At 49.9% G+C, this 24631-nt stretch overlaps 1 protein-coding gene across 1 annotated transcript in view; it reads right to left on the bottom strand.

Moving 5' to 3' along the window:
* Positions 1-9788, bottom strand: part of LOC146035876 (galectin-4-like) — a 30020-nt gene extending 20232 nt beyond the window's left edge. Inside the window, exon 1 of the mRNA XM_083159567.1 lies at positions 9640-9788. Within this exon, the coding sequence (XP_083015693.1) occupies positions 9640-9663 (24 nt within the window). The 5' untranslated portion in view covers positions 9664-9788. The remainder of the gene's footprint in view (positions 1-9639) is intronic.
* Between the last annotated feature and the right edge of the window lie 14843 nt (positions 9789-24631).

Genomic DNA, 24631 nt, shown 5'->3' with positions numbered 1-24631 from the left:
CAATGATAGTGATCATAAGCATCTGTCCACCCTCTACATGGCGGTGATATGCCTCACCATCGCTGCCCCTTCTCTATCCCAACTGGCATCAGACTGCCAATCACTGGCAGTCTGATGCTGTACTGCGTCCTGTATAATAGTACCCATTTCTGCATATCCATATCCATAGAGCAGATCCAGCGCATGTGCAAAGGACCAAACAAAACACGGTACCTCATTTATTGATTTTGGTTAAGTATGATGGGAGAAAAAGGAGCGTCCCCATCGTGACCATCGAATGATTTCTCTCCCCTTCGGCTGTATTCGAGGGGATGCATTCGCATACATCCCCTCGCCTGGTAGAGGATTCACAGGGTGGAGAGGGGAGGGCGTACGTTCACCTGGCGAGCAGTGTTCAGCTATTTGCTAAGCAGCAAACGACGGCTGCTTAGCGAGAGGTACTGAATCAGGCCCAAAATAAGATTCATTTTATAGCGAGGTTGGGGGTTTGTAGTAGGATGAAAGAAGAACCGGTTCATTTGTAGCCATTTCAAGTAGCCGTGTCATTGCCGATTTTTAAACAAACAATACAATGTGCAATTCTAAATCAACAATTCATCCGAAGCGGAGAAATTAATCTTTAAATGGTAACTCATTTATTTATTTTAGTTATCACCTTCTAGAAATAATATATAGAGATGATGAATCTTCATCCACCATGTGCAGCACTATATTTCCCATGGGCCTCTGCCAGCCTCATGTGCTTCAATCAGTTTCTATTTTTAAATGTGTTTACGATAGTATCGTCATGGGCCATTGTGGCATCCATGGGCTACGGATACCAAGGCAAACACTGCCATTCCCTCCACTCTCCCTTGGCACTATACTGATCTGTGTCTGGGGATCAGGGCAGGCTGTACCATTGGGCAGCTTATGGCAGCTGCCTAGAGTGCAGGATCTGAGTTGATGAGGGGGGGGGGAGGAGGTTGAAGTATTTTCTAGAGTGCAGAGAAGCTTGCTTGGACCGTGTATGTGGGCAAACCCCAATATAAGGACATGTGGGCCACAATTAGAAAACACCACTCATTTAAAGAAACACTCCTAGAAGGGTGGTGGTACTTGGTGGCAACTAGACTCCAGAAGATGTTTGGCACGACTCCCCCTTTGTTTGGCACGACTCCCCCTTTGCTTGTAGCAACTGGAGCGAGCTGGACGGCCATCCTCTAGCCAACAAGTTCTCAATAAATGATGGAACCTTGGAAGCACAGAATAAATGTCAGCATATAGAACATGAACAACACTTACAATAAATGTACCCACATTTGGTACCCCTAGTTCCACTAGCAACATTTTGAAGGGGTCACTGTCCTAATGCCTCTAGAGCAGGCATGTCCAAACTGTGGCCCTCCAGCTGCTGTGAAACTACAAGTCCCATCATGCCTTGCCACAGTTTTGCTATAATGGAATGCAAAAAAGTGGCAAGGCAAGCTGGGATGTGTAGTTTCACAACAGCTGGAGGGCCACAGTTTGACATGCCTAGTCTAGAGGCATTGGGACAGCAACCCCTTCAAATAAAGCTGCTGTGTGAAAGATCAACGGCCTGTGCAGGCGTGTGTGCGTATGGTCCAGTGCTGCCTAGGCTTACTGCCAGAGAAACACAGGTAAAGGCCCCCATACACTAGCCGATTTTGGTCAGATTTCAGCCAGATCAGTCGGATCTGGCCGAAATCGGACCAAAATCGGCTAGTTTTGATGTCCCCTCAGATCCGATGCGCGGTCCCGTGCGCATCGGATCTGCGTCGGGTGGTCGGACCTGCTGCACGTCCGACCACCCGACTTGGGACCTAGTGGGGCGGCGCGGCGGTAGAGGGAGCAGGGGGGGCTGGGGACGCTGCGGGGGACACAGGCGGCAGTAATGTAGAGGCAGGCAGGGGGAGCCGGCGGGAGCTGTCAGTACGGAAGAAAAAAAAAAAAAGCCCATACAATGAATGGGCAGCCTGTGATTGGCTGAGCGCTCTCTCAGCCAGTCAGCAATTGGCTGAGAGAGCGCTCAGCAGCCAATCATAGGCTGCCCATTCATTGTATGGGCTTTTTTTTTTCTTCGGTACAGACAGCTCCCGTCTCCCCCTGCCCGGCTCAGCTGTAAGTAATTGCCGCAGCGTCCGTCCCCCCAGCCGCCTCAATGTCCCCCTGCCCCCTTCACATTGCAGCTCCCCTGGAGTTGCAAATGATACATCGCATGCGATGTATCATTTGCAAAACTTGGCACATCAAGTGCCAAATCGTGTGTCCCCCTCCCGGGGAGCTGCAGGGGGGAATCAGGTCCGACTTGTCCTTAGGACAAGTCGGACTAATGTATGGGGGCCTTTAGTCTGTGTAAACAGGTGCAGGTTCAGCTCTTTATCAGCTCCATGAGTCTGCAGGCAAATAATTAATATTCATTCTCTGAGGTTCTGTGTATATTGGGGCTAGCCCCGCAGAAATCAGAAATCACCAGCAGCCGATTTTTGCACTGCTTTTGCACAGTTCCAATGCGCTAAGTGCCAAACTGCGATTATATCCTGGAAGGGGGGGATAACAGGGGGGGGTGACAACACAGTGTAAGGGAGGTGCAGTCATGATAACGCAGGCGTGTCCACACCATTTTCGGAGAAGCTGCCGTTGCTGAGACCTGACAAACCAGGCTGCCTTTATCATCGCGGTCACAATGATTTCTGAGATGCAATCGCAATTAGATTGCGAATGCAGCGCGGGGAGGTACTTTGCATGCTGAGCTTGCACTGTGGTGGGCGGCCACCTGCATGCGGGAGACTGCAACTAAAGCTGAATTAGGCCCATTGGACCTTATTCAGGTCCATTCGCATGCATGGGACCGCTTGGCTCATGGGAATTTCTGTGCATGTGCTGGTTGCGTGCACCCTTGGCAAACAAACTGTTCACTGGGTGCGCCCATCTTTGCTGGCAGAGGGGGCGCGGGGCGGCGGGCTGGTCCAGTGGCATATGGGAACACCCAGCATTTCACGGGCATTCCCACGGGAACGCTGGGCATTCTCATGCTAATGCGGCCGTGACGGACATGCAGGGAGGCGGGCAGCTGACATCACCGACATGGCTAAAGTCAACAGGTTTGGAAGGTCGACACAAGCATTAGGTTGACAATGGCAAGGTCGACAGTCACAAGGTCGATGTTAGTTTTCCACATTGTGTTGAGCCGACATACGGTAAAAATTCATGGTCTTTAATTCTCTGACCTATTCCATACTGATGCCGGCATCCTGATGGGGGGAATCCCGAAAGGGGTCAGGTAAATATACTTACCCTCCACCAGCACCCCCCTAACCCTTACCCTCTGTCCCTGCAGCTTAACACTAGGGATGGCCATCGACCATCGATGATTCGAAATCATAGATGGTTTATGGCCGATGTTGAATACTTTTGCCTTCGATGGGGGAGAACCAGATGGTTTCCCTACATTGATGGCACAGCAAACCCAATGTTTTTTTTTGTTATCAAAGTGCCGGGACACGGAGCATTGCTCGCCCACAGGTCAATCACTCAAACATAATAGATGACCATCGATATGTAAAACTATTGATGGTCACCCATTGCTTAGTTTTACACTATCGATAACCAGTTGCACTTTTGCCATCAATGGCAACGGCACCAATGGCCATCCCTACTTATCACTAATGCAGTCTGATCCTAACCCTCCCCACTAGTTCTTAACCCCTGTCCCAAAACCTAACCCCCCACCTTGCAGGCTAAACCCCATTCTAAGTGCCTAACCCCCCACCAAAACCTGACCATAAGTCCGCCCCCCTTCTAGTGAATAAACCTCCCCCCCACACACACACACCACTTAACACACCCCAGCATGCAGTGGGGATTGGTTTTGGGATGCCAGCATCAGTATAAAGAATGTCGGCATCCAGACAGCTGGGAGGCATCCACTTACAGACATACACACACACTGCTCAGCCGGTATATGGTCGAAGGTTGGCATGGCTTAGGTCGACGCCTGCAATAGGTCGACATGGCTGAGGTCAACACAAGCATTATGTCAGCAATGGCTAGGTCGATAGTCAAAAGGTCGACAGGGTTTTTCATTTTTTTTTATAGCCGATGTGTGCCGACAGGCGGTATTTTATGCCCTAAGATCCACTAGGGGGTGGAGAGAGAATAGAATAGTGTGCCGAGCTGAGTATTTTGACGGTGTCCATGTCGACTATGTTGACATTTAGGACAAAAAAAGTAAAAGCACAAAAAAAACAATGTTGACCTTTTGACTTTTGACCTAGCCATTGTCAACCTAATGCGTGTGTCGACCTTCCATCCATGTCAACCTTAGCCATGTCGACCTAATGTTGGTCGACTCAATCCCGCTCAGTCACCATGTTCATTTCTACCACAGCATCCACCGCCCTCTCCACAGACAGACAGTGACAGCACTGCCACAGCAATCATTCATATCCCAGCAACCCCTTCCATAGACAGGCATCACAGGCACCATCATGATCCCCCCCCCCCCCCACACACACACACACACACGTTCCCTGCACTCATTCTGGTCAAGGTTTAGTTACTGTTGCCCGCTGCGCACCCATCCCTGACATATACAGATACTTCTCCATGCTGCTGCACTGCAGTTACTGTGAGGACACTGCTACCATACCCACAAGCCCCACCATACAAGAGCAGCCTGAGAGGAGCTGCTCCCCCTAAATGCCAGCAGCCCGCCCCTGAGCCTCTCAGTGTGTACATAACAGATTCAGCAGCTGCTGCAGCCGTGCAGTAGGTCATAGATACTGCCTTAGTTCCGGACATAACACATAAAATATCTAAAAATATCAGTATATAATAAAAAAAAAATAGTTCAGCTGCTGTGCGAAAGATCAGCGGCCGGGAAGGGGGTTTTCTAGATAACTATAATACCCCTTTCCCACTGCAGCTCTCATTTTTTTAGCCTTTTTAAATGGGTAGAGCTGCAGTGGGAATGCTCCAGGTTGCTGTACCTGTTTAAAAATACCATTTTTTTTAAAATGGGTAAAAAGCAGAGTTTTACCCATTTAAGAGCCGTTTTTGTTTGCCAGTGGGAAAGGGTCTTAAATGGTATTTAGTAATAATAATAAAGGTTAAGAACATGATTGGCTTCCTGCTTGTGATGACTGTACAATCACCACATCCAGGAAGTAATCACAGCAGACAGTAGACAGAGAAGAGCTAAAACGTTTTTGTGCTGTACTGCTGTTTACATTCTGCTACCATGCCCAGTTGGACAGAGGAGATCAGGGAACTCTTTCGAATTTGTGGGGAAGAAGAATCATGTGTCAGATGACCGATATGGTAAAGGATGCTGCAATATACAGTAATATCAGCAATATGATGGCAGCATCAGGATTTATAAGAACCACTACAAATTATAAATAAGCTGAAGGCATTGAAACGCTTATTCCACAATGTACTAGACCAGAACCGGAACCGAAGCGGCTCTGCACATAGGGAGTGGTTTTTGGGCATTCTGCACTTGCTAATCCAGTAGCATTATCATCTAGCCTGGCAGCAGCCGAAAGTCGGCATGAAGCTGCACAGTCGTGTGCAGAACAAACATTAACCCCACCTGTGGAACCAGCCCAGTCCACAACATCCACACCCCTGTTTAATGAGGACATGCTGTGACCACAGACCCCTGAAGTAATCCCTGAAACTCAGAATGAGGACGTGGAAGAAAATCAGGCAGGAAATCAGCAGAGACATGTGCTCTGTCTGCCATTATTGCAACAATGATCAGACCACTCCCCACCCCATCCTTTTGTTCTCTCCAAACGTCATCAGTGTGGGCCTGTGGGGGCAGAAAAGTCCATTCTATATGACAGCCCATGTTTACTATGGGTTTAAATCAGCATTGCCGACTCTCCCGGAATGTCCGTGAGACTCCCGGAATTGTGGGTAATCTCACGGACTCCCGGGAAGAGTCCCCTTTTCTCCCGGATAAGATTTTTCTCTGCCGAAAATGTCTACTGCGTATGCGCTAGATACAACAATGACGCCGCCAACGCAATGACGCGTTGATGCAGCATCATCACGTTGGCGGCATCATCGCCGTTATTTAGCGCATGCGCAGTAGCCATCCCGGAAGAGACGCGGCAGAAGAAGGTTTATGCGGAGGCTGCAGGAGAAAGCCAGCGTTAGCAGTGGGAGAAACGGGTCCTCTAATCGTTCAGTAAGTATCTGTGACACTCACCCCGCACCATTCAACTAAGCCCCCCTCCTCTGCCCTAAGTATATGTGGCTCTCCCCGCACCCCGCACCATTCAACTAAGCCCCCCTCCTCTGCCCTAAGGATATGTGGCTCTCCCCGCACCCCGCACCATTCAACTAAGCCCCCCTCCTCTGCCCTAAGTATATGTGGCTTTCCCCGCACCATTCAACAAAGCCCCCTCCTCTGCCCTAAGTATCTGTGACTCTCCCCGCACCCCGCATCATTCAATACAAAGCTGCCCTCCTCTGCCCTACACCGACCTCAGTCATTCTTGTGACCACTTTAAAAAAGTGCACATGTGAAGTCCCGGCCATCAATATGCCAGGCTTCCATACTGTGCTGCAGCTACAAAATTATCATGTGCTTCACGCTGCCCCGGTCCTGTCCATCATCTGCCAGGCTTCTGCCCATCCACTGTGGTGCCCCAAAATGATCATGTGCTGTACAGTTTCTTGCTGCCCTGGCCCTGTCCATCTGCCAGGCTTCTGCCCATCCACTGTGCTACCCCAAAATAATCATGTGCTGTACAGCTTCTCGCTGCCCGGCCCTGTCCATCATCTGCCAGGCTTCTGCGGCAAAAGCCTGGCAGATGATGGACAGGGATGGGCCAGTGAGAAGCTGCTGGGGTGCGCCTCAAAAATATCTGGGGTGCTTATCAAAATATCGCAAGGCCCGCCCCCTGGCGACGCAAGGCCCGCCCCCTGGCGACGCAAGGCCCGCCCCCTGGCGACGCAAGGCCCGCCCCCTGGCTTTTACAATTCTCCCTGAAATGATTTTTCGGTACTTATGTAGTAACTGGGCTGCCGATTTTGAAATCGGGTCCATCGCATCGCATCGCACCCGACCAAATCGCATGCGATGCGATGCGATGCGATGCGATGGACCCGATTTTTCCATAGGATTCAATGTTAAAATGGACTGAGTCCATTTTAACATGGAATTCAATGGGAAAAAGGGGTCCTTTTCATACCCCTACTATCCAAGTGGGCATGGAGTTGGATATAAACCTGTGGCGAGCGTAGCGAGCCACCGAGCCCGAAGCGTGGCGAGCGTAGCGAGCCCCGCGAGGGGACCCAGAATACCGTCCCCTCGCGGGGCTCGCTTCGCTCGCCACGCTTCGGGCTCGGTGGCTCGCTACGCTCGCCACAGGTTTATATCCAACTCCATGCCCACTTGGATAGTAGGGGTATGAAAAGGACCCCTTTTTCCCATTGAATTCCATGTTAAAATGGACTCAGTCCATTTTAACATTGAATCCTATGGAAAAATCGGGTCATCGCATCGCATCGCATCGCATCGTATGCGATGCGATGCGATATCGCATCGCATCGCATCTGATTGTATGCCTTAACTTAAGGCATACAATCAAAAAATCGGCAGCCCAGATACTACATAAGTACCGATTTTTCAAAAGTAGGCAACCCTGGTTTAAATGGGTTGCTTAAATGGGTATATGTGAATGTGACAAAAACGGCATTTAAATGGCAAATTACTGTTTAAGATCTGCAGTGGGAAAGGGTCTTTATAGCTCTTACCCATTTAAAGACCCATTTACAAATACCTGGTCTTTACCCATTTAGGCAGTGGGAAAGCAGCATAAGGTGCATATGGTCCAGTGCTGCCTGGGCTTACTGCCAGAGAAACACAAGTTACTGTGTGTAAACAGGTGCAGGTTCAGCTCTTTATCAGCTCCATGAGTCTGCAGGCAAATAATTACTATTCATTCTCTCATGTTCTGTGTATATTGGGGCTAGCCAGCAGAAATCAGAAATCACCAGCAGCCGATTTTTGCACTTCTGAGCATGCGCAGCACCCACAGTGCACATGCGCTAAGTGCCAAACTGCCATTATATCCTGGAAGAATGTAAACGCATTATGTTTGTCAGCAGGGGGGGTGACAACACAGCGTTAGAGAGGCGTGGTCACGACAACGCAGGCATGTCCAGACCATTTTCGGTGAGGCTGTGTGAAGTCACACACAGACGCTGCGACCTGAACAACCAGGCTGCCCTTATCGTCGTGGTCACAATGATTCCTGAGATGCAATTAGATTGTGAATGCAGCGCGGGGAAGTACTTTTCATGCTGAGCTTGCACTGTGGTGGGCGCCCACCTGCATGCAGGAGACTGCAACTAAAGCTGAATAGGCCCATTGGACCTTATTCAGGTCTGTTTGCATGACTGCGTACGAACGCTTTGCTCATGCGCATTTCTGCGCTTATTTTTATTTCTTTGTCCTGGGAGCTAAATTGTCTAGAAACGGCCCTGAGCCCGTGTGTACCACCATTCGCAAGGTGGGATCTGGTTCACTTGCAAGGATGCACTAGGGATGGCCATCGAAGCCTATTCCATCGATGGTTCCCATCGATGGTAGGTTATGCAGGAACCATCGATGGCTATAAACCATTCTATCGGCAGCCATCGATGGTTCCCACCATTGTGTACTTGCACATGCGCAGAGAAAGAACGGGCGGCCGCCGGGATGTGCGCGCATGCGCAATAGAGCTATACCTGACGCGATGAATAGTAATGTTTCTTCTGCGCATGCGCGCGCCACGCACGCACCCGGGATGGGTGCGTGCGCGGCGCGCGCATGCGCAGAAGAAATATTATTATCCAGCACGTCAGGTTAGTTAGTTCTGTCGCGCATGCGCGCACCTCAAAGCCAGGCACATTCTTCCTCCTATGCGCATGCGTAAGACTCCCGACTCCCACTGTGCCGCGGCGGCTGCACCGCATGATGTCACAGACAGCCGACTGGACTAGGACTAGCCGGGCAGCTGGCCAGCAGCCTGAAGGTAAAAAAATATATATATATATATCGACATCGGATGCCATCCATCGATGGCATCATATTATTCGGCCCTCGGCTATCGATGCCCAAAACATCGGGCACTAGGTCCCGACCATCGATGTTTTGGAAACATCGATAGCCGATGGCCATCCCTAGGATGCACGTTTGCATCCAAATGAATGAACCAGAATGGTACATACCAGGAGGCGTGACAAAGGATGTATCTGTGACTAACGGAAGGTACTGTCAGAGGCAGAGCATCACATAATGTAACTGACAGTGTATGAGACAGGGATGACACGTGTCCCCTTCTCTTCCTTCCTTTTTTCTTTCTTTCTTCTATATTTTTCCCTATACTCTACTGGCTAAGCTTTATATTACCATTCATTGCAGTCTGACGGTTCTGTATGACATATATATCGTACATACAAGTAGTCTACCTTAATATCTGTCTTTATGGCAACTGACCTGTACGGATGTGACTATCAGGGTCACACAAACCACTGAAATAACCATGTTATAAGTGCAAAAGACCAGCACACATTATTTTTAACATTTACAGAGCCAACCTGCATGACATGAGTGTAGCGTGCCAGCGCAGCACTTACCGGACTGTAGATGGGAGTCGCCATCTCTTCTCTTAGTTCTCCTGTGTCTCCTGCACGAAGCTGCTGTGTGAGGAATGAAATTAAGTTTCGTTTTCCAGATACGAAGAATGGTTTGGAGAACAGGAAGTGTAGACCAGAATGTACAGAGGTCATACTGTATGGCACTGCCTGCAGGCTGTATCATGCTATGACATAGAAGTGTAGATGAGGGAAAACTGTTCCATAGCACAGACAGACAGGAACATAGAATCTACTGTACACAGCAGCATAGATAGTAAGCTCTTGCTACAGCTACAATGGCTGGCACGCATTGTTTGAAGTTATATTCTGTTTTGTTACCAGTGTTTTGTTCTGTTTTGTTACCAGTGTTTTGTTCTGTTTTGTTACCAGTGTTTTGTTTCATTTTCCTGAATATGTTGGTTCTTTTTTTTATAAATAAAAACTAAAAAGACATTGATTATCGAACCCAATAAAAGCAGCGGGTACTTGTGTATTATCACGGCGCACAAGATTTCCATCGTAGGGCATCGTATTGATCGCATCGCATGCCATGCGACCCGATTTTTAATTGTACAGGCACCCTGATGAGTGATTACTATGTTAAATGCACCCTCATTGTTAACGACACCCCCACTATCAACAACAACCCGAAGCGTGGCGAGCTCAGCGAGCCCGCATCCTCCAACCTTTTCATACCCCCACTATCCACGTCGGCGTGGAGTTCATTTTAGATAGTGGGGCGGGCGCAGCGAGCCCTGGGAGGGGACTCGGATTACTTGACTTGTATCCCGCGTCCCATCGCGGGGCATGCCGCGCTCGCCACACTATCTAAAGTCAACTCCACGCCAATGTGGATAGTGGGGTATGAAAAGGTCGGAGGACGGGTACCGCCGCCTCTCGCGGGCTCGCTACGCTCGCCACGCTTCGGGTTGGCACTGATAGTGGGGGTGGCGTTAACACTGGGGTAGCATTTAACATAGTAATCACCAATCAGGGTGCTTGTACAATTAAAAATCGCATGCCATGCGATATACGATATTTTATTGTACTGTGCGGGTCTTTGGACCGGAAAATCGGGTCCTACCGCATCCCATCGCATACCTTAATTAGTGGTATGCGATGGGTGCCGTGATAATACACAAGTACCAAGCAGCCTACTTTCCAGCTCTTCCAGGATTTTCAGGAGACTCCCAAATCATGGGGAGTTTCCTACAGCTTCTGTGAGAGTGGGCCACCCTCCTGCAATCTTCTATTTGGGGTCATCGGGTCGACCAAACTAAGGTCGACAGGCCTTAGGTCGAGACATTCAAAAGGTTGACATGCCTAAGGTCAACAGGGTCAAAAGGTTGGCACAAGCTTAAGGTCGACATTGGCTAAAGGTCGGCATGGGTTTATCGGCGACCATGGAATGATGTGGGTGTTTCCCCGCAGGCTGCGAAGGAATGTTTGTGTCTAACATCCCTGTCGCAGCCAGTGCGTGCGAACACATGCTGTGAATGGGTGGCGGCCAGGCCACCATTCGCAAGGCGGGGTTTGGTGGACTAGCAAGGCTGCGAATCAACCACAATAACCCCCGTAGTGCACACACACCAAACAATAGTAAGAATCTTTCATAATGAATGTTATGGTAAAAAATGTAAATGTCATCTAGTGTGTGCCCAGCTTAAGTCTTTGCTCTCCTTCCACGTCCAGGAACTCTGCCAAAACATTTGGCAAGAATGCAAAGCAGCAATCCGATAGAACATGAGTTGGGGTGTAACATAAATCAGTGAGCGCTGAGGACCATTAAGCAGAACATGCACGTTCCGCATCCGTTTATCTGGCAGCCATCTCTAGAGCCTCAGTCCTGAGGCCGCTGCTGGTGTTTTTCTCATTTGTCATGCAGGTGCTATAGCAGCACACAGTAGCTAGGACAGCAGTCATAGAAAGCAGTCATAGAAAGCAGCCTTTATAAAGTATACAGTGTTAATATATTGATTAGCGTAGTTAAACCTATAGAGTTCATGCTATAAAGATAAGCACTAATCATGCCTGGACAACTCTCATTGGGTATAATACGGCCATTGCTCAAACCTGACACTCTATAAAGATAAGCACTTTCTCTTCTTTGTACCAATCTCTTCTGATAAGAAAGCAGATGGTCTATTATTATAGCATACTGGTTTCAGGATAATGTTTGCCATACTGAAAAGCGGGATTTTCGGGAAATGTGGGGTATAGTGTGTCACCACTGGGAGGTTGTGTACACAGACCTGCTCCTGAGCTGCGAGTGTTTGAAACCCATCGAGCAGGTAGCCCTCGAATGCACGCACCCAGCACTTCCCTGTCCCTGTGCACGGCTGTGAATCCATTCGTAATAAGCGGGAACACACAGGGGGAAAATCCTTCAACATTGAATGATTTCCCCCCTGCTCGCAGCGCTGGGGGGGGGGGGGGTAGATGTATGAAGCGGTGATAAGGGAGGAGTAAGCCAGAGGAGAAGTGGCCCATGGCAACCAATCAGCTGCTCTGTATAGTTGTATATTATGCAAATTATTGATGTTACTTCATTGCTGATTGGTTGCCATGGGCCACCTCTCCTCTGGCTCACTTCTCCTCTCTCATCACTGCTTCATACATCTACCTGAGTGAGCCAGGACACACTCAGCACTGTGAAGGCTGTGGGGGAGAAGGAGGCCACTGATGACGTCAGTCGTCCTACCTCCCGACGGGCAGGAAACGCCTGCATTTTTTGGAGAACACCCAGAAAACGCTGGCGGCACACTTCCAAGCGCCTGCAGAGTGTCAGTGAAATGGTGAGCAGCGAGCGAAGGCATTTATTGCACATGCGCGTTCATTTGATAATCGCTCAGGCTGCAAATTCGCAGCCCAGTGTGTGGGTCTGAATCGGCTCCATGGTCACTGTCCAGACTGGTGTAGTTTCAATACAGTTGGGGTCGGCAAACACTCCAGGATACGGTCATAAGTTCGACCCTATAAAGGTGGACATGCATTAGGTTGACCTCTGAAGGTCGACACCTGAAATAGGTCAACATAGCTAAGGTTGACAGGGTTGGAGGGTGGACACAAGCATTAGGTTGACCATGGCAAGATCAACAGTCACAAGGTCGATAGTTAGTATTCCACTTTTTTTGAGCCGACATGTGCCAACAGGTGATATTTCATGCCCTACCATCCACTAGGGCGTGTAGGGAGAATAGAATAGTGCCCGAAGTATGGTGAGCGCAGCAAGGGTACCTGGCACACTTTGATGGTGTCCATGTGGACTATGTCAACATCTGGGACAAAAAAACAAAACAAGAAAAACTCATGTCAACCTTGGTCTGTTGACCTTGTCATTGTCGACTTTATGCTTGTATCGACCTCCCAACTCTGTTGACCTTAGCCAGGCCGACCCTTTTCAGGTGTCAACCTCTTTCAGGTGTCCCTTATAGTGCATGTTGACCTAAAGTTAGTTGACCCATTGACCCATATTCAACTCGCACAAAGGCGGTGTGCAGGGGGGGGGGGGGTTATAGGCTCGTACTTTACTCCCGGCAAAGCCGCCAGGCGGGTGGGAGGGCCACTCAGACGCATACGGCCCTCGGGCCTGAGGCTGCCCACCCCTGCTTTAGGGATATAGTTAAGGCTGATATCTGCTATCTTATAATGTAGGTATGGAGGGATACTCTGAATAGCAATCCCAGTGCAGAATAATCACCCTCCCACTATTGAGATGAGAGTTCTCAGTGAAAAGGATGTTTTTGGAAAAGTGTAGGCAGTCTCACCGCTGCACTGCTGCCTTCCACATATGAATCAGTGGTAGTGGTGGAAGGTGAGCTGCAGCTGGCCAGGGACAGAGTAACCGAAAAAAGATAGAGGTAGTGGGCGCCGGGTGGTTGCCGGTCCGTGCTGCTGCGGCTGCCTTGAGAAAGGGAATAGGAGGAGGGACAGTAGAATACTTGGACGGTTTCCGCGGGTGTCTGGAGTGCTGCTGCGGGCCCCGCTGTGCACAGCAGTGGGTGTAAAGGCCCCATACACTGGGTCCGACTTGTGCTTAGGACAAGTCGGACCAGTTTGCCCGGCAGCTTCCCTGGAGGCTGCTTACGATTTGGCACTTGAAATGCTGATGTCACGTTCTGAGAGTACTGTGAAGAAGTCGCTGGAGAGAAGCGGAAGCTGGGTTCCTTAATATAACTGTGCTGCATGGGCTAGTGATGGTATCAGTTCCCTCCACAAGAGGCGAGAGTCTCTGAGTTAAATGAGCCAGCAGTACTTAGTAGGAGGTGGTCAATAGGATTCAATGAAGTGACGACAATAATGAAGAAGATGAGGATGATAACAATAAAGAAGATAAATGACGATGATAATGATGATGAAGAAGATGATGATGATGACAACGATGAAGAAGATGATGATTGCTGAGTGAGGTCGCTGCCGATATGTATGCCGGGAACATTTGAGGTTGTCACAGGTGAGGACCACCGTGACAGAGTGAGTACGGACACCGGACACCCACCTTTGGGGTTAATGCCTAATGTCAGCCTCAAATCCTAGTGACGGTGGTTGAGGGTCCGTGAGCAATATTATTCTGGAGCAGTAGACGACCAGCTAAGTCAATAGGGATGGTGCCTGTAGCAAGACACCAGGGGAAGTCAAATATATGACAAGAAGAAAAAAGTCAATGATTGTATGCGCTTAGCAGCCTGTAGAGAGTTCAATCTAGAAGTATGGTGACCCAAACACCATAAGTATCATGGACGGAAAACAAAGTAAAGACTGATTCCTCCACTGGCGCTCTGTATAGGATGGTACCTTCCTTAGAATGGAGGCACGATCCTCTTCTCCCAAATAAATACGATCACTACAGTATAAGTATAAATACCATACATCCCATTGTAATAAACAGCGATCCTCTTCTCCGCCTCTGTATACTCAATTTCTGTGTTAGATAAATTCGTCCAACTCAAATCGAAGGATGGGCACAAGAATGTGGCGCGCTCCCCCCAAAAGGAAATTCAGAGAAATGGCACAAATAGTGTAATACCATTTAATACATACAACACATTTAAAATACAGAAGTGGGACAAAACAATGCAGGATGGTAAATGGAAGATTGGCCTGTTACCCGTATGTGTGGAGAACTTGGATGGCAATCCAGTCCTCAAGATGGCATAAGAGGATGACGGTGAGCCCGGGATTTCAACCGTCAAACATCCACAGCAGTAGGCACAGAGTCCAAATGGTCCATAAACGCTATCCCCATACAGAAAGATAACCCAGCTCCAAGCGCTTTCGACCTCCACTGAGGTCTTTATCAAGAAAATTCAGCAGTGCTTCCCACGCCGCCGCCCAGCGAATAACGCTATTCACTCAGTTCCCATCTGCCGGACCCGCTGACCAGCACCGCAGGGAGTCAGAACCCCGCTGCCCGCCCCAGCCACCCAACCAGCTGGCTGGACCCTACAGTCCGCCTGCCCGCTGCATGCGGTTCCGTGTGCATCGAATCAGATCCGCAGGTCGGACGGTCTGCACATAAGATAAATCTTATGTGTAGCCGTCAGTGAGGCAGGGAGCAGGTCTGGGGGAGCGGGGACGGGAAGCAGGGTCTGAGGGGAGCTGCAAGAGAGGTAGCAGTAGCGGCAGGGTCCAGGTCTGTGACTGGGAATGGGGACCGGAAAGTAGATTCTGGGGGGAGCTGCAGGAGAGCGGGAGTGGCAGGATCCGGGTCCATAGCAGGGAGCAGGGACCAGAGAGCACAGTCCAGGATAGTGGCGAGCGGCAGGAGCATAGAGAAAAAAATCCTATTAAAAAAACTGGGCGGCCGCTGATTGGCTGAGCTCTCAGACAATCAGTGGCCTCCCAGTCTTTTGAATAGGATTTTTTTTTCTATTCTCCAACCGCTCACCGGTTTCCGCTGACCGGACTCTGCTCTCTGGTCCCCGCACTCCGCCCCGTGCCACAGACCCGGACACTGCCACTCCCACTCTCCTGCAGCTCCCCCTGGACCCTGCTCTCCTGCAGCTCCCTTACATGTGATAAATCAAGCCGATTTAGCACATGTAAAAAATGTCCTTAGGACAAGTCGGCCTAATGTATCGGGGCCCTTACTCTCAACTGTGGACTATTATATATTATGGTACTTGTTTCCTATCTGGGCGCCCACGATCATAATCGCGGTCATCGGGGGTAAAAATCGCGGTCATCGCGGTAATCGCGGGCATCGCGGGTAAATTGGGATGGCCGCGATGCCTGCGATGACCGCGATGACCGCGATTTTCCCATAGGGAACAATGTTAAAAATCCTGATTGACCGCGATTTTACTGTTAAATGCCTCAATGGACCCGATTTGGGGCCAAATACCCCCAAGTAACCCTTAAATGTCCCCCCCAATTTTTGACGCCACCCCACGATCGACGCCAACCCGAAGCGTGGCGAGCGCAGCGAGCCCGCGAGGGTCGGCGGTACGCGTCCTCCGACCTTTTCATGCCCTACTATCCACTAGGGCGTGGTGTGAGAATATAATAGTGTGGCGAGCGCAGCGAGCCACCGAGCCCGAAGCGTGGCGAGCGCAGCGAGCCCCGCGAGGGGACGCGGATACCTTCACAGTTATCCGCGTGCGCTCGCCACGCTTCGGGCTCGGTGGCTCGCTACGCTCGCCACACTATTATATTCTCACACCACGCCCTAGTGGATAGTAGGGCATGAAAAGGTCGGAGGACGCGTACCACCGCCCCTCGCGGGCTCGCTGCGCTCGCCACGCTTCGGGTTCGCGTCGATCGTGGGGTGGCGTCAAAAATTGGGGGGGACATTTAAGGGTTAATTGGGGGTATTTGGGCTCTGTGGCCCATTTAACATTGATTCCTATGGGCAAATCGGGTCCATTGAGGCATTTAACAGTAAAATCGTGGCCATCGGGCCTTTTAACATTGATTCCTATGGGAAATCGGGAGCATCGCGTCGCGGGCATCGCGGGTACATTTATGGCCGGCCGCGACGCGACCGACACGATTTCCATGTTTAACATGGGTTTCAATGGGAAATCGCGGGCATCGCGTCGGTCGCGTCGCGGCCAGACATAAATGTACCCGCGATGCCCGCGACGGGCGCCCAGATAGGAAACAAGTACCTATATTATCTATGAACCAAATCTTTCCTACCTATGCATGTGCACGGTCAGTGGCATGCGGTGGGGTGAGGCAGGTGAGGCACCGCCTTTGCTGTCATACTAGCGCATATGCCGGTGTTTTGAATTGATAAAGTATGTCAAATATACAAATAATTTATTTTAAAAAAATCTTATTTTTATTATTTTAATAATTTTTATAGTCAAAACGCTGGAGTAAAAAGTCTATGGCAGGTGAGGCAGTGCCTCACCTGGCTACCTTTTCTGCACATCTCTTATTAAAACTCAGTGAATCTCCAGCAGTACACACTGCTGCCCATGTGTATAAATGCTGGTATGTACCCCATGGCTCATATATTGTGTGCATTTGGCTCTGGTACTTGCCAGGGACTCTTGAGCCATTTACCTCACCGCACGTCCATGTGTGCACCTGTCTCTCCCATTCCCCCATACTTGCCTACTTTTGAAAACTAGTTTCAGGGAGACTATAGTTGGTAATAGAATTTTGCAAAACAACCCATTAATGTCATGCCCCACCCAATGGGCGTGTCTAGTTCCATATATGGAGAGATTGCAAAAATAGATTGTGAACGTGGCACCTAGAAGCGTGGCTGTGTACTGCTACATCTGAGAGGAATCTTTTAAATTGACTTATAACTAAATGTAGATGAGCCCCAAAGCCGTCAGTAAGAGCTACAATACTTGGTAAAGTGCTGGGAAATGGTGCTAATAATTTAGTGTAAATCTATATCTCATTCCTTTTTTCCCAAAAAATGGAACAGTGTAATGTGGGCTAGGTGAAATGAGGGAGATTGCTAGACTAATAAGGGAGAGAGGGAGATTGCTGCTATTTCAGGGAGTCTCCCGCAGAATGCAGGAGGGTAGGCAACTATGCACCCCCCCCCCTTTCCCTAAAACTCAAAAATTAAATAACATTTATACATAACAGAACTGTTACTGGTAAGGGAGACTGAAAAGAGAGTTGTGCAGTTTCATGTTGTGAGAAATGAATGTGGAACAGCCTTATCAGTTGCTTTTAGGTGTGTTTTTCTTATCAGCATTAGGAAAATCACCAGGCTGCTGTTTTCTCATTTTAAACCCTGAGTCACTCAATAAAAACATCAGTCAAGACTAATATATATGTACTAGGTGATTCATCACGCCCTACGGGCACTCTTCACACCGTCGTAAGGGGCTGCGCCCCCTTAACGTTTGTATTGTGAGAAATATGGTTAGAATTGTATGAAAGATGCCCTGTATTGCAACTTGAGTTATAGGTGAAATGTGTTAAATCACGGGTGTCAAACACAAGGCCCGCGGGCCAAATCCGGCCCGCCAGACCTCGTCATGTGGCCTGCGCAGCCGCCGCCACCCACCCCCGCCTGGCGCCAATTACATTACTGCGGGAAGCCATCACAGTGTGAGTGTCACATCACATTCAGTGACACTCACATGACGACTCGAGACTGAGAGACATACCTAACAACTTGAGGAAGCCGGGTGACACAGTCACTCCGCCGCGGCGCTCGCTGGGAGGAGGAGGGAGGCAGGACAGTGGACACAGACTTGTTAGTGTCACTGTGTGACGTGCCCGGCTCCTCCTGCGGGCAGCGGCTACGGCACTGCCATGTGTGACACACGCCTGCCTGACAGCAGTGCCAGTGACACCGTGACGTGCATGCTGCTGCGGCTGCCTGTTGGACTTGGACGCCTGCCCGGCGGTAAGCTGCCTCCTGCCTGTGGTGACGCGCTGCTTAGCAGTGGAATCAGTTGGTTCAGTATATTTACTGTAAGTTCGGCAGTAGGGTGGGCACAGTTGTGTTGTCTCTTGTTGTCCAGACCAGTCTGTCCAGTCCAGAGTCCGTGGCCGGGCAGGCAGAGAGCCAGGCCAGCAGCACACAGCAGCACCCTGAGCCCACAAATCTGCAGTGCAGCTGCCTGTGTCCAGGGTCATTATCATTATCTGTCCCACTGTCACCACCAGTCTAGAACTCTAGCGAGAGTCCTGCGAACCCAGAGGCCCAGGTCACCTGCTTGAATATCTACTTGTCATTATTCTGACTTTCAGAGCTAGTTATTACTTACATTATTACAAAAAAAAACAGTAATAATTGAATGCAGTGACAATAATTTATGATAATAAAGAGTGGACACATAGTCCTACAGATACAACCGGCCCTTTGAGGGTGACCAAACTGCTGATGCGGCCCCCGATGAATTTGAGTTTGACACCCCTGTGTTAAATAGAGAGCATATGATTTGGAAGGGGGTGTGTATTGTTTTGTTTAATTAAAAAGCGGTTACAGAGTAAGATGTACATTGATAGTGTGGATGGTACAGTGACATTTGTGGGTGAGGGGGGGGGGGGGGGTGTGCGTGTTGTTTAGGTGTGTGTGTGTGCAATAGTATAGTAGGGTGTTTTTGGGTCAGCGGCTCTCCACTGGCAGAGATCACGACACAGGAAAACAGGAAGCTGAGTAGTGATAGGGGTGTGTGGGCATAAGGGGGACTAAAGAGAAGGGTGGGGGACACTGTGCAGCTTCTGCCAGTGGGTGAAGGTCCAGCGTGGCAGCACAGGAGTACAGGATGGTGGCCCTGAGGGCGGTATTCAATGAGCCAGAATCGCCAAGTTTTATGGCGATTCTGTGTTTTTTTCGTGTCTGACGGTGATTTTTGGAGCTCCTAATGCGAATCACCCTATTCAATGACCTATAATCGCCGATAAGGACCGGTGAATGAAGCACCAATCGCCAAATGTTATTCTCTACAAATCGCCGTTTTTAGTCTATAGGATTTTGCATGGGGAATCGACGGTAGTCGAGGGGAATCGCCAAAAGTGTATTCAATGAGAAGTTGGCGATTCCTTTTTCTTGTTACATATCGCCGTTCCTCACCGAGTGTCCCTCGTCATCTTTTTCTGGTGAACTTTTATAGGAACATGTCAAATAATTGGTTTTAAGTGTTCTATTTAACTGTGCAAGTGTAATGTATTATTATTTGCTGCCCTTGTGTGATGTGATGGTCGTAGAAGTGCTATACAAATATATATTTAATTTTTTGAGGTATTTTTTTTTTCTCCCACAAAGCACTGTTCTTACCCATGGTGCACCTCACTTACCCATGATTCTCCTCCCCACCTCACTCCTTCGTTTGGCCTTTGTGCAGATTACCCAGATTTTGCCGTCTGCTGTATTGGAAGCGTTTATTCAGGGTAATTTGCATTTTTCTTGCATTTCACTGCAATTTTTTAAACACTGACGACATTAATGAAGCTGTTTAGGGAAACGCAGGGTTGGCTGAGAATCGCCGTTAGGGCCGGCGATTCTCAGCCACGTTGAATAGGGTGACTCGGCGACTCCCCACGAATCCCCATGCATGGCGATTGGCAGCAAAAAACCGGCGATTGGCTGGCGAATGAAAAAACTGAATCGCTGTGACCAACGATTCAGCTCATTGAATACCGCCCAGTGTCTCTTCCTACTGGGTGGGAGTTAGGGTGCTGGGCTATGAGGCATAATAGGGGTATGTGGGCAACACAGCATCAGCGACTCCCCAGTGGTGGAAGTTACAGTTCAGGAGAACAGGAAGCTGGGTAGTGATAGGGGTGTGTGGTCATACGGGGGACTAAAGAGGAGGGTGGGGGACACTGTGCAGCTTCTGCCAGTGGGTGAGGGTCCAGCGTGGCAGCACAGGAGTACAGGACGGTGCCCCTGAGTCAGTGTCTCCTCCTACTGGGCAGGGCAGGCGACAGGGGGGGTCAAGGGGGACACATGTACCGGGCCCCAAGCTTGTTAGGGGCCCCAAGGTTCTGTGGGGCTCAGGGGCAGTAAGCATGGCTGTGTCAGTGCAGTGCCTAGCAATGGTTTAAAAAGCAGAAAAAAATGGAGGGTCAGTTACCGAGGTAACTGTAGGGGCGCCTGTATGAGTGGCTTCCGCTAGCGGCTGTCAAAAAAAGGGGGTGTAAATCCCTATGGAAAATATACAGAAAAAAAGGTGGTAGACTGCGCTCATTGATGACAGACTGAGGAATTAAAAATATAATTTTTAATTATACAAATAGCATGCTATAATAAACATATAAAAATACAAGGTGCACAATGGAAAGTACAAGGTACACAATATAAAAGAGGAAGGGGGAGGGAAAGGATGTTTGAAAATAGCTGCGTCCACTGTTAGAGTGATATCACCTTATTTTGAGTCCACAGTCCTGTGGATAACCGTTGAAATGAGGAGCAGATGGATGTATCAAAGCCTGGCCACAGCGGTGCTCAAATGTGGTTTTCTTCCGATTGCAGTAGGGGGTAGCGATCCTCCCAACTTGGATAAGAAATATTGTTTGAGTGTCCGCTGTAGGACCCTTGGTGGGTATTAGATAGGCGGCTTGCCTTCAAGAGGTGAGTGCCTCACTCCAGGTCGGTAGGGCCGGTGATGGTGAGCAAGTAAAAATCTCCAAACGGTTCTCAGTGGAAATAGGTGGGGACTTTCAAGGACTCCTTGAAAAAGCTGCTCTGTGCAGTGAAACGCGTTGGCCCAGGCTCCTAACTGCCCACCACAAAACGCTGCCCTCCACTGCCACCTATTTCCACTGAGAACCGTTTGGAGATTTTTACTTGCTCACCATCACCGGCCCTACTGACCTGGAGTGAGGCACTCACCTCTTGAAGGCAAGCCGCCTATCTAATACCCACCCAGGGTCCTACAGCGGACACTCAAACAATATTTCTTATCCAAGTTGGGAGGATCGCTACCCCCTACTGCAATCGGAAGAAAACCACATTTGAGCACCGCTGTGGCCAGGCTTTGATACATCCATCTGCTCCTCATTTCAACGGTTATCCACAGGACTGTGGACTCAAAATAAGGTGATATCACTCTAACAGTGGACGCAGCTATTTTCAAACATCCTTTCCCTCCCCCTTCCTCTTTTATATTGTGTACCTTGTACTTTCCATTGTGCACCTTGTATTTTTATATGTTTATTATAGCATGCTATTTGTATAATTAAAAATTATATTTTTAATTCCTCAGTCTGTCATCAATGAGCGCAGTCTACCACCTTTTTTCCTGTATGGTTTAAAAAGCACCTGCCTAGATTCCTGGGTACTTGACTAGAACCCCCCTCCGGTATTAGTGAATATAAATTCTATTTATTTTGTAACAATTAAAAACGCGTTTAATATGCAGTGTACTAACCATGTTCTGCTCAAGGGGGCGGGGTATTGGGCCCCCTAGATATATCAGTGTACCGGGCCCCAAGATTTCTGTTGCCAGCCCTGCTACTGGGTGGGAGTTAGGGTGCATGACAGCAGGAGGCTGGGTGGTAAGGCATGATAGGGGAATGTGGGCAACACAGGGTGAGCGGGTCCCCACTGGCGGAAGTTATGGGGCAGGAGAATAGGAGGCAGGGCAGTGATAGAGGTGTGTGGGCATGAGGGGCAGTAAAGGTTTTTACCTGTTGCAGAGTAGGGATGGGCATTGGTGCAGACGCCATCGATGGTTGGCATTGATGGCGATTTTGCACCCTGCCATCGATAGTAGTAAAATATTCATTAGCTACAACAATCGATGGTTATCCATCGATGGTCATCCATTATTTCTGACTGAATAGGCCGTGGGACAATCAGAACTCGGTGGCGGGATTGTCGGGTGTGGGGGGCGGAGCTATGCTTCGTGTCCCGGCACCATAAAAAAAATTGAAACTTGATCGGTTCTCCTTTGCCATCTATGTAGGAAAACCATCTGGTCCTCCCACATCGATGGCAAAAGTATTCAACATCGGCCATAAACCATCGATGATTTGAAATCATTGATGGTTGATGGGTATCCCTAGAACTGGAGGAGGGTGAGGGACAGTATGCAGCTCCCGGCAGTGGGTGAGCATCTTCTCCCACTGGGAGGGAGTAAGGGGTTGCATGAGAGCAGGAGGCTGTATAATAGTGGTATGTGGGCAAGACATTGCTAAAAGTTGTGGCGCTGGTACAGAGGACCGTGGGTACACTTCTGGCTGTGGGGGTACCTGCATCATGGCAGCCAGGGCCGCATTTCCTACCTTGGGGCAGCACCTGCTTGTGGCGGTACAGGATCCCCCATTCTCACGGGGGTATGTGAAATGTGGGGGCGGGAGGGAGGTGGGTGAATCACTGGAGGGGGCTCGGGGGGTCCGCGAATCACGGGAAAGGGTGGTGCGGGTGGTCCGCGTACAGCGCGAGGGGGTGGGGGTCCGCAAATTGCGGGAGGGGGGTGCGGGGGTGCCGGTTATCGCGGGGGGCGCGGGAGGGGGGACGCGGGGGGCGCGAATTGCGGGAGGGGGTCACGGGGGTGCCGCGAATCGTGGGAGTGGCGCGGGGGGGCAAATTGCGGGGGGGGGGCTGGGGGATGTGGCGTGAATTGCGGGGGGGGTTGCGAATCGCGGGAGGGGGTTGCGGGGGTGCTGTGAATCACAGGGGGGGCGGGGTCACACAAATCGCGGGAGGGGGGTCGCGGAGGTGTGTCAGAGGCTCCACCCAGCGTTATAGTCACACTCACACATTGGGGGTTGGGGGCGCAAATCGCGGGGGGGGGTGGGAGCCGCGGGGGGCCCACAAATTGCGGGAGGGTGATGGCATAGGGGGGGGTGCAGGCAGACCTGCTGCTCACCTGGTGGCTGTGGAGTAGTAGTGTCCTTGCCTGGCAGCATGAGGAGGCAGAGGGTGTCTGGCACTGTGGGCTGGTTCTCTGTCACTATGTGAGTGTGTGTGGGCGGAGTCAGAGGCTCCACCCAGCGTTATAGACACACTCACACATTGGGGGGGGGGCGCAAATCGCAGGGGGTGGGAGCCGCGGGGGGCCCACGAATCGCGGGAGGGTCATGGCAGGGGGGGGGGGGTGTGTGCAGGCAGACCTGCCGCTGACCTGGTGGCTGTGGAGTAGCAGTGTCTTTGCCTGGCAGCATGGGGAGGAAGAGGGTGTCTGGCACTGTGGGCTGGTTCTCTGTCACTATGTGAGTGTGTGTGGGTGGAGTCAGAGGCTCCACCCAGCGTTATAGACACACTCACACATTGAGCGACAGATGTAGCCAAATTTATAATATATATATATTTATAAATAAACAGTGCATAGACATTATTAGTTCACACTATACTATTTCTAAACTTGGCTTTTTTCACAATAACTTTTCCATGGCTGTATGGTGGGACTAAAGCCAATTTTTGGGGACAGGCATTTCATACAGTTGTCTTTCCAGTACTATGCTCTGTAGGGTGCAGACTGTATTGGCCAATGGGCCTGATTCACACTCGCTCGTTAGGATGTGAATTTAAAGGCCAAGCGATTATAGAATTACCGCACATGCGCATCGTATGCAGTGCGCACAGGGGCGGATCCAGGATAAAATGACAGGGGGGGCACCATGATAAAAAAGGGTTTGGATGGGGGAGGGGCGGTGTTAGTGGTGCCAGTGTACATGCTAAGAGAGCGGCAGGAGAGTGTGGGAATGGAATTAAAAATAGGCCCTGGCATTTAAAGTACGCAGGCCCAGCATGGCGACAAAAGTGAAGGATGTAGTTGTGCGCGCGCCAAAGGCGAGCTCCGGAAAAGGGTGTGTGGCCACTCAACAGGGGGCGTGTCAACACCATATACAACTTCTACACATTATGCAACAAAATACTAGACCCCATTATACTTGCCCCTTACACATGATGCCAAATGGAATGAACCAAAATTGACATAATGCCACATGGATTGAGCCAAAATTCAAATAATGCCACATGGATTGTGTCAAAATTCACATAATGCCACATGGATTGAGCCAAAATTTACATAATAACACACACGGATTGAGCCAAAATTCACATAATGCCAAATGGATTGTGTCAAAATTCACATAATGCCACACGGATTGAGCCAAA

Source organism: Crinia signifera, chromosome 9, assembly GCF_055691185.1.
Source record: "Crinia signifera chromosome 9, ASM5569118v1, whole genome shotgun sequence".
Taxonomy (NCBI): domain Eukaryota; kingdom Metazoa; phylum Chordata; class Amphibia; order Anura; family Myobatrachidae; genus Crinia; species Crinia signifera.
This window is presented reverse-complemented; position numbering and strand designations above follow the sequence as displayed.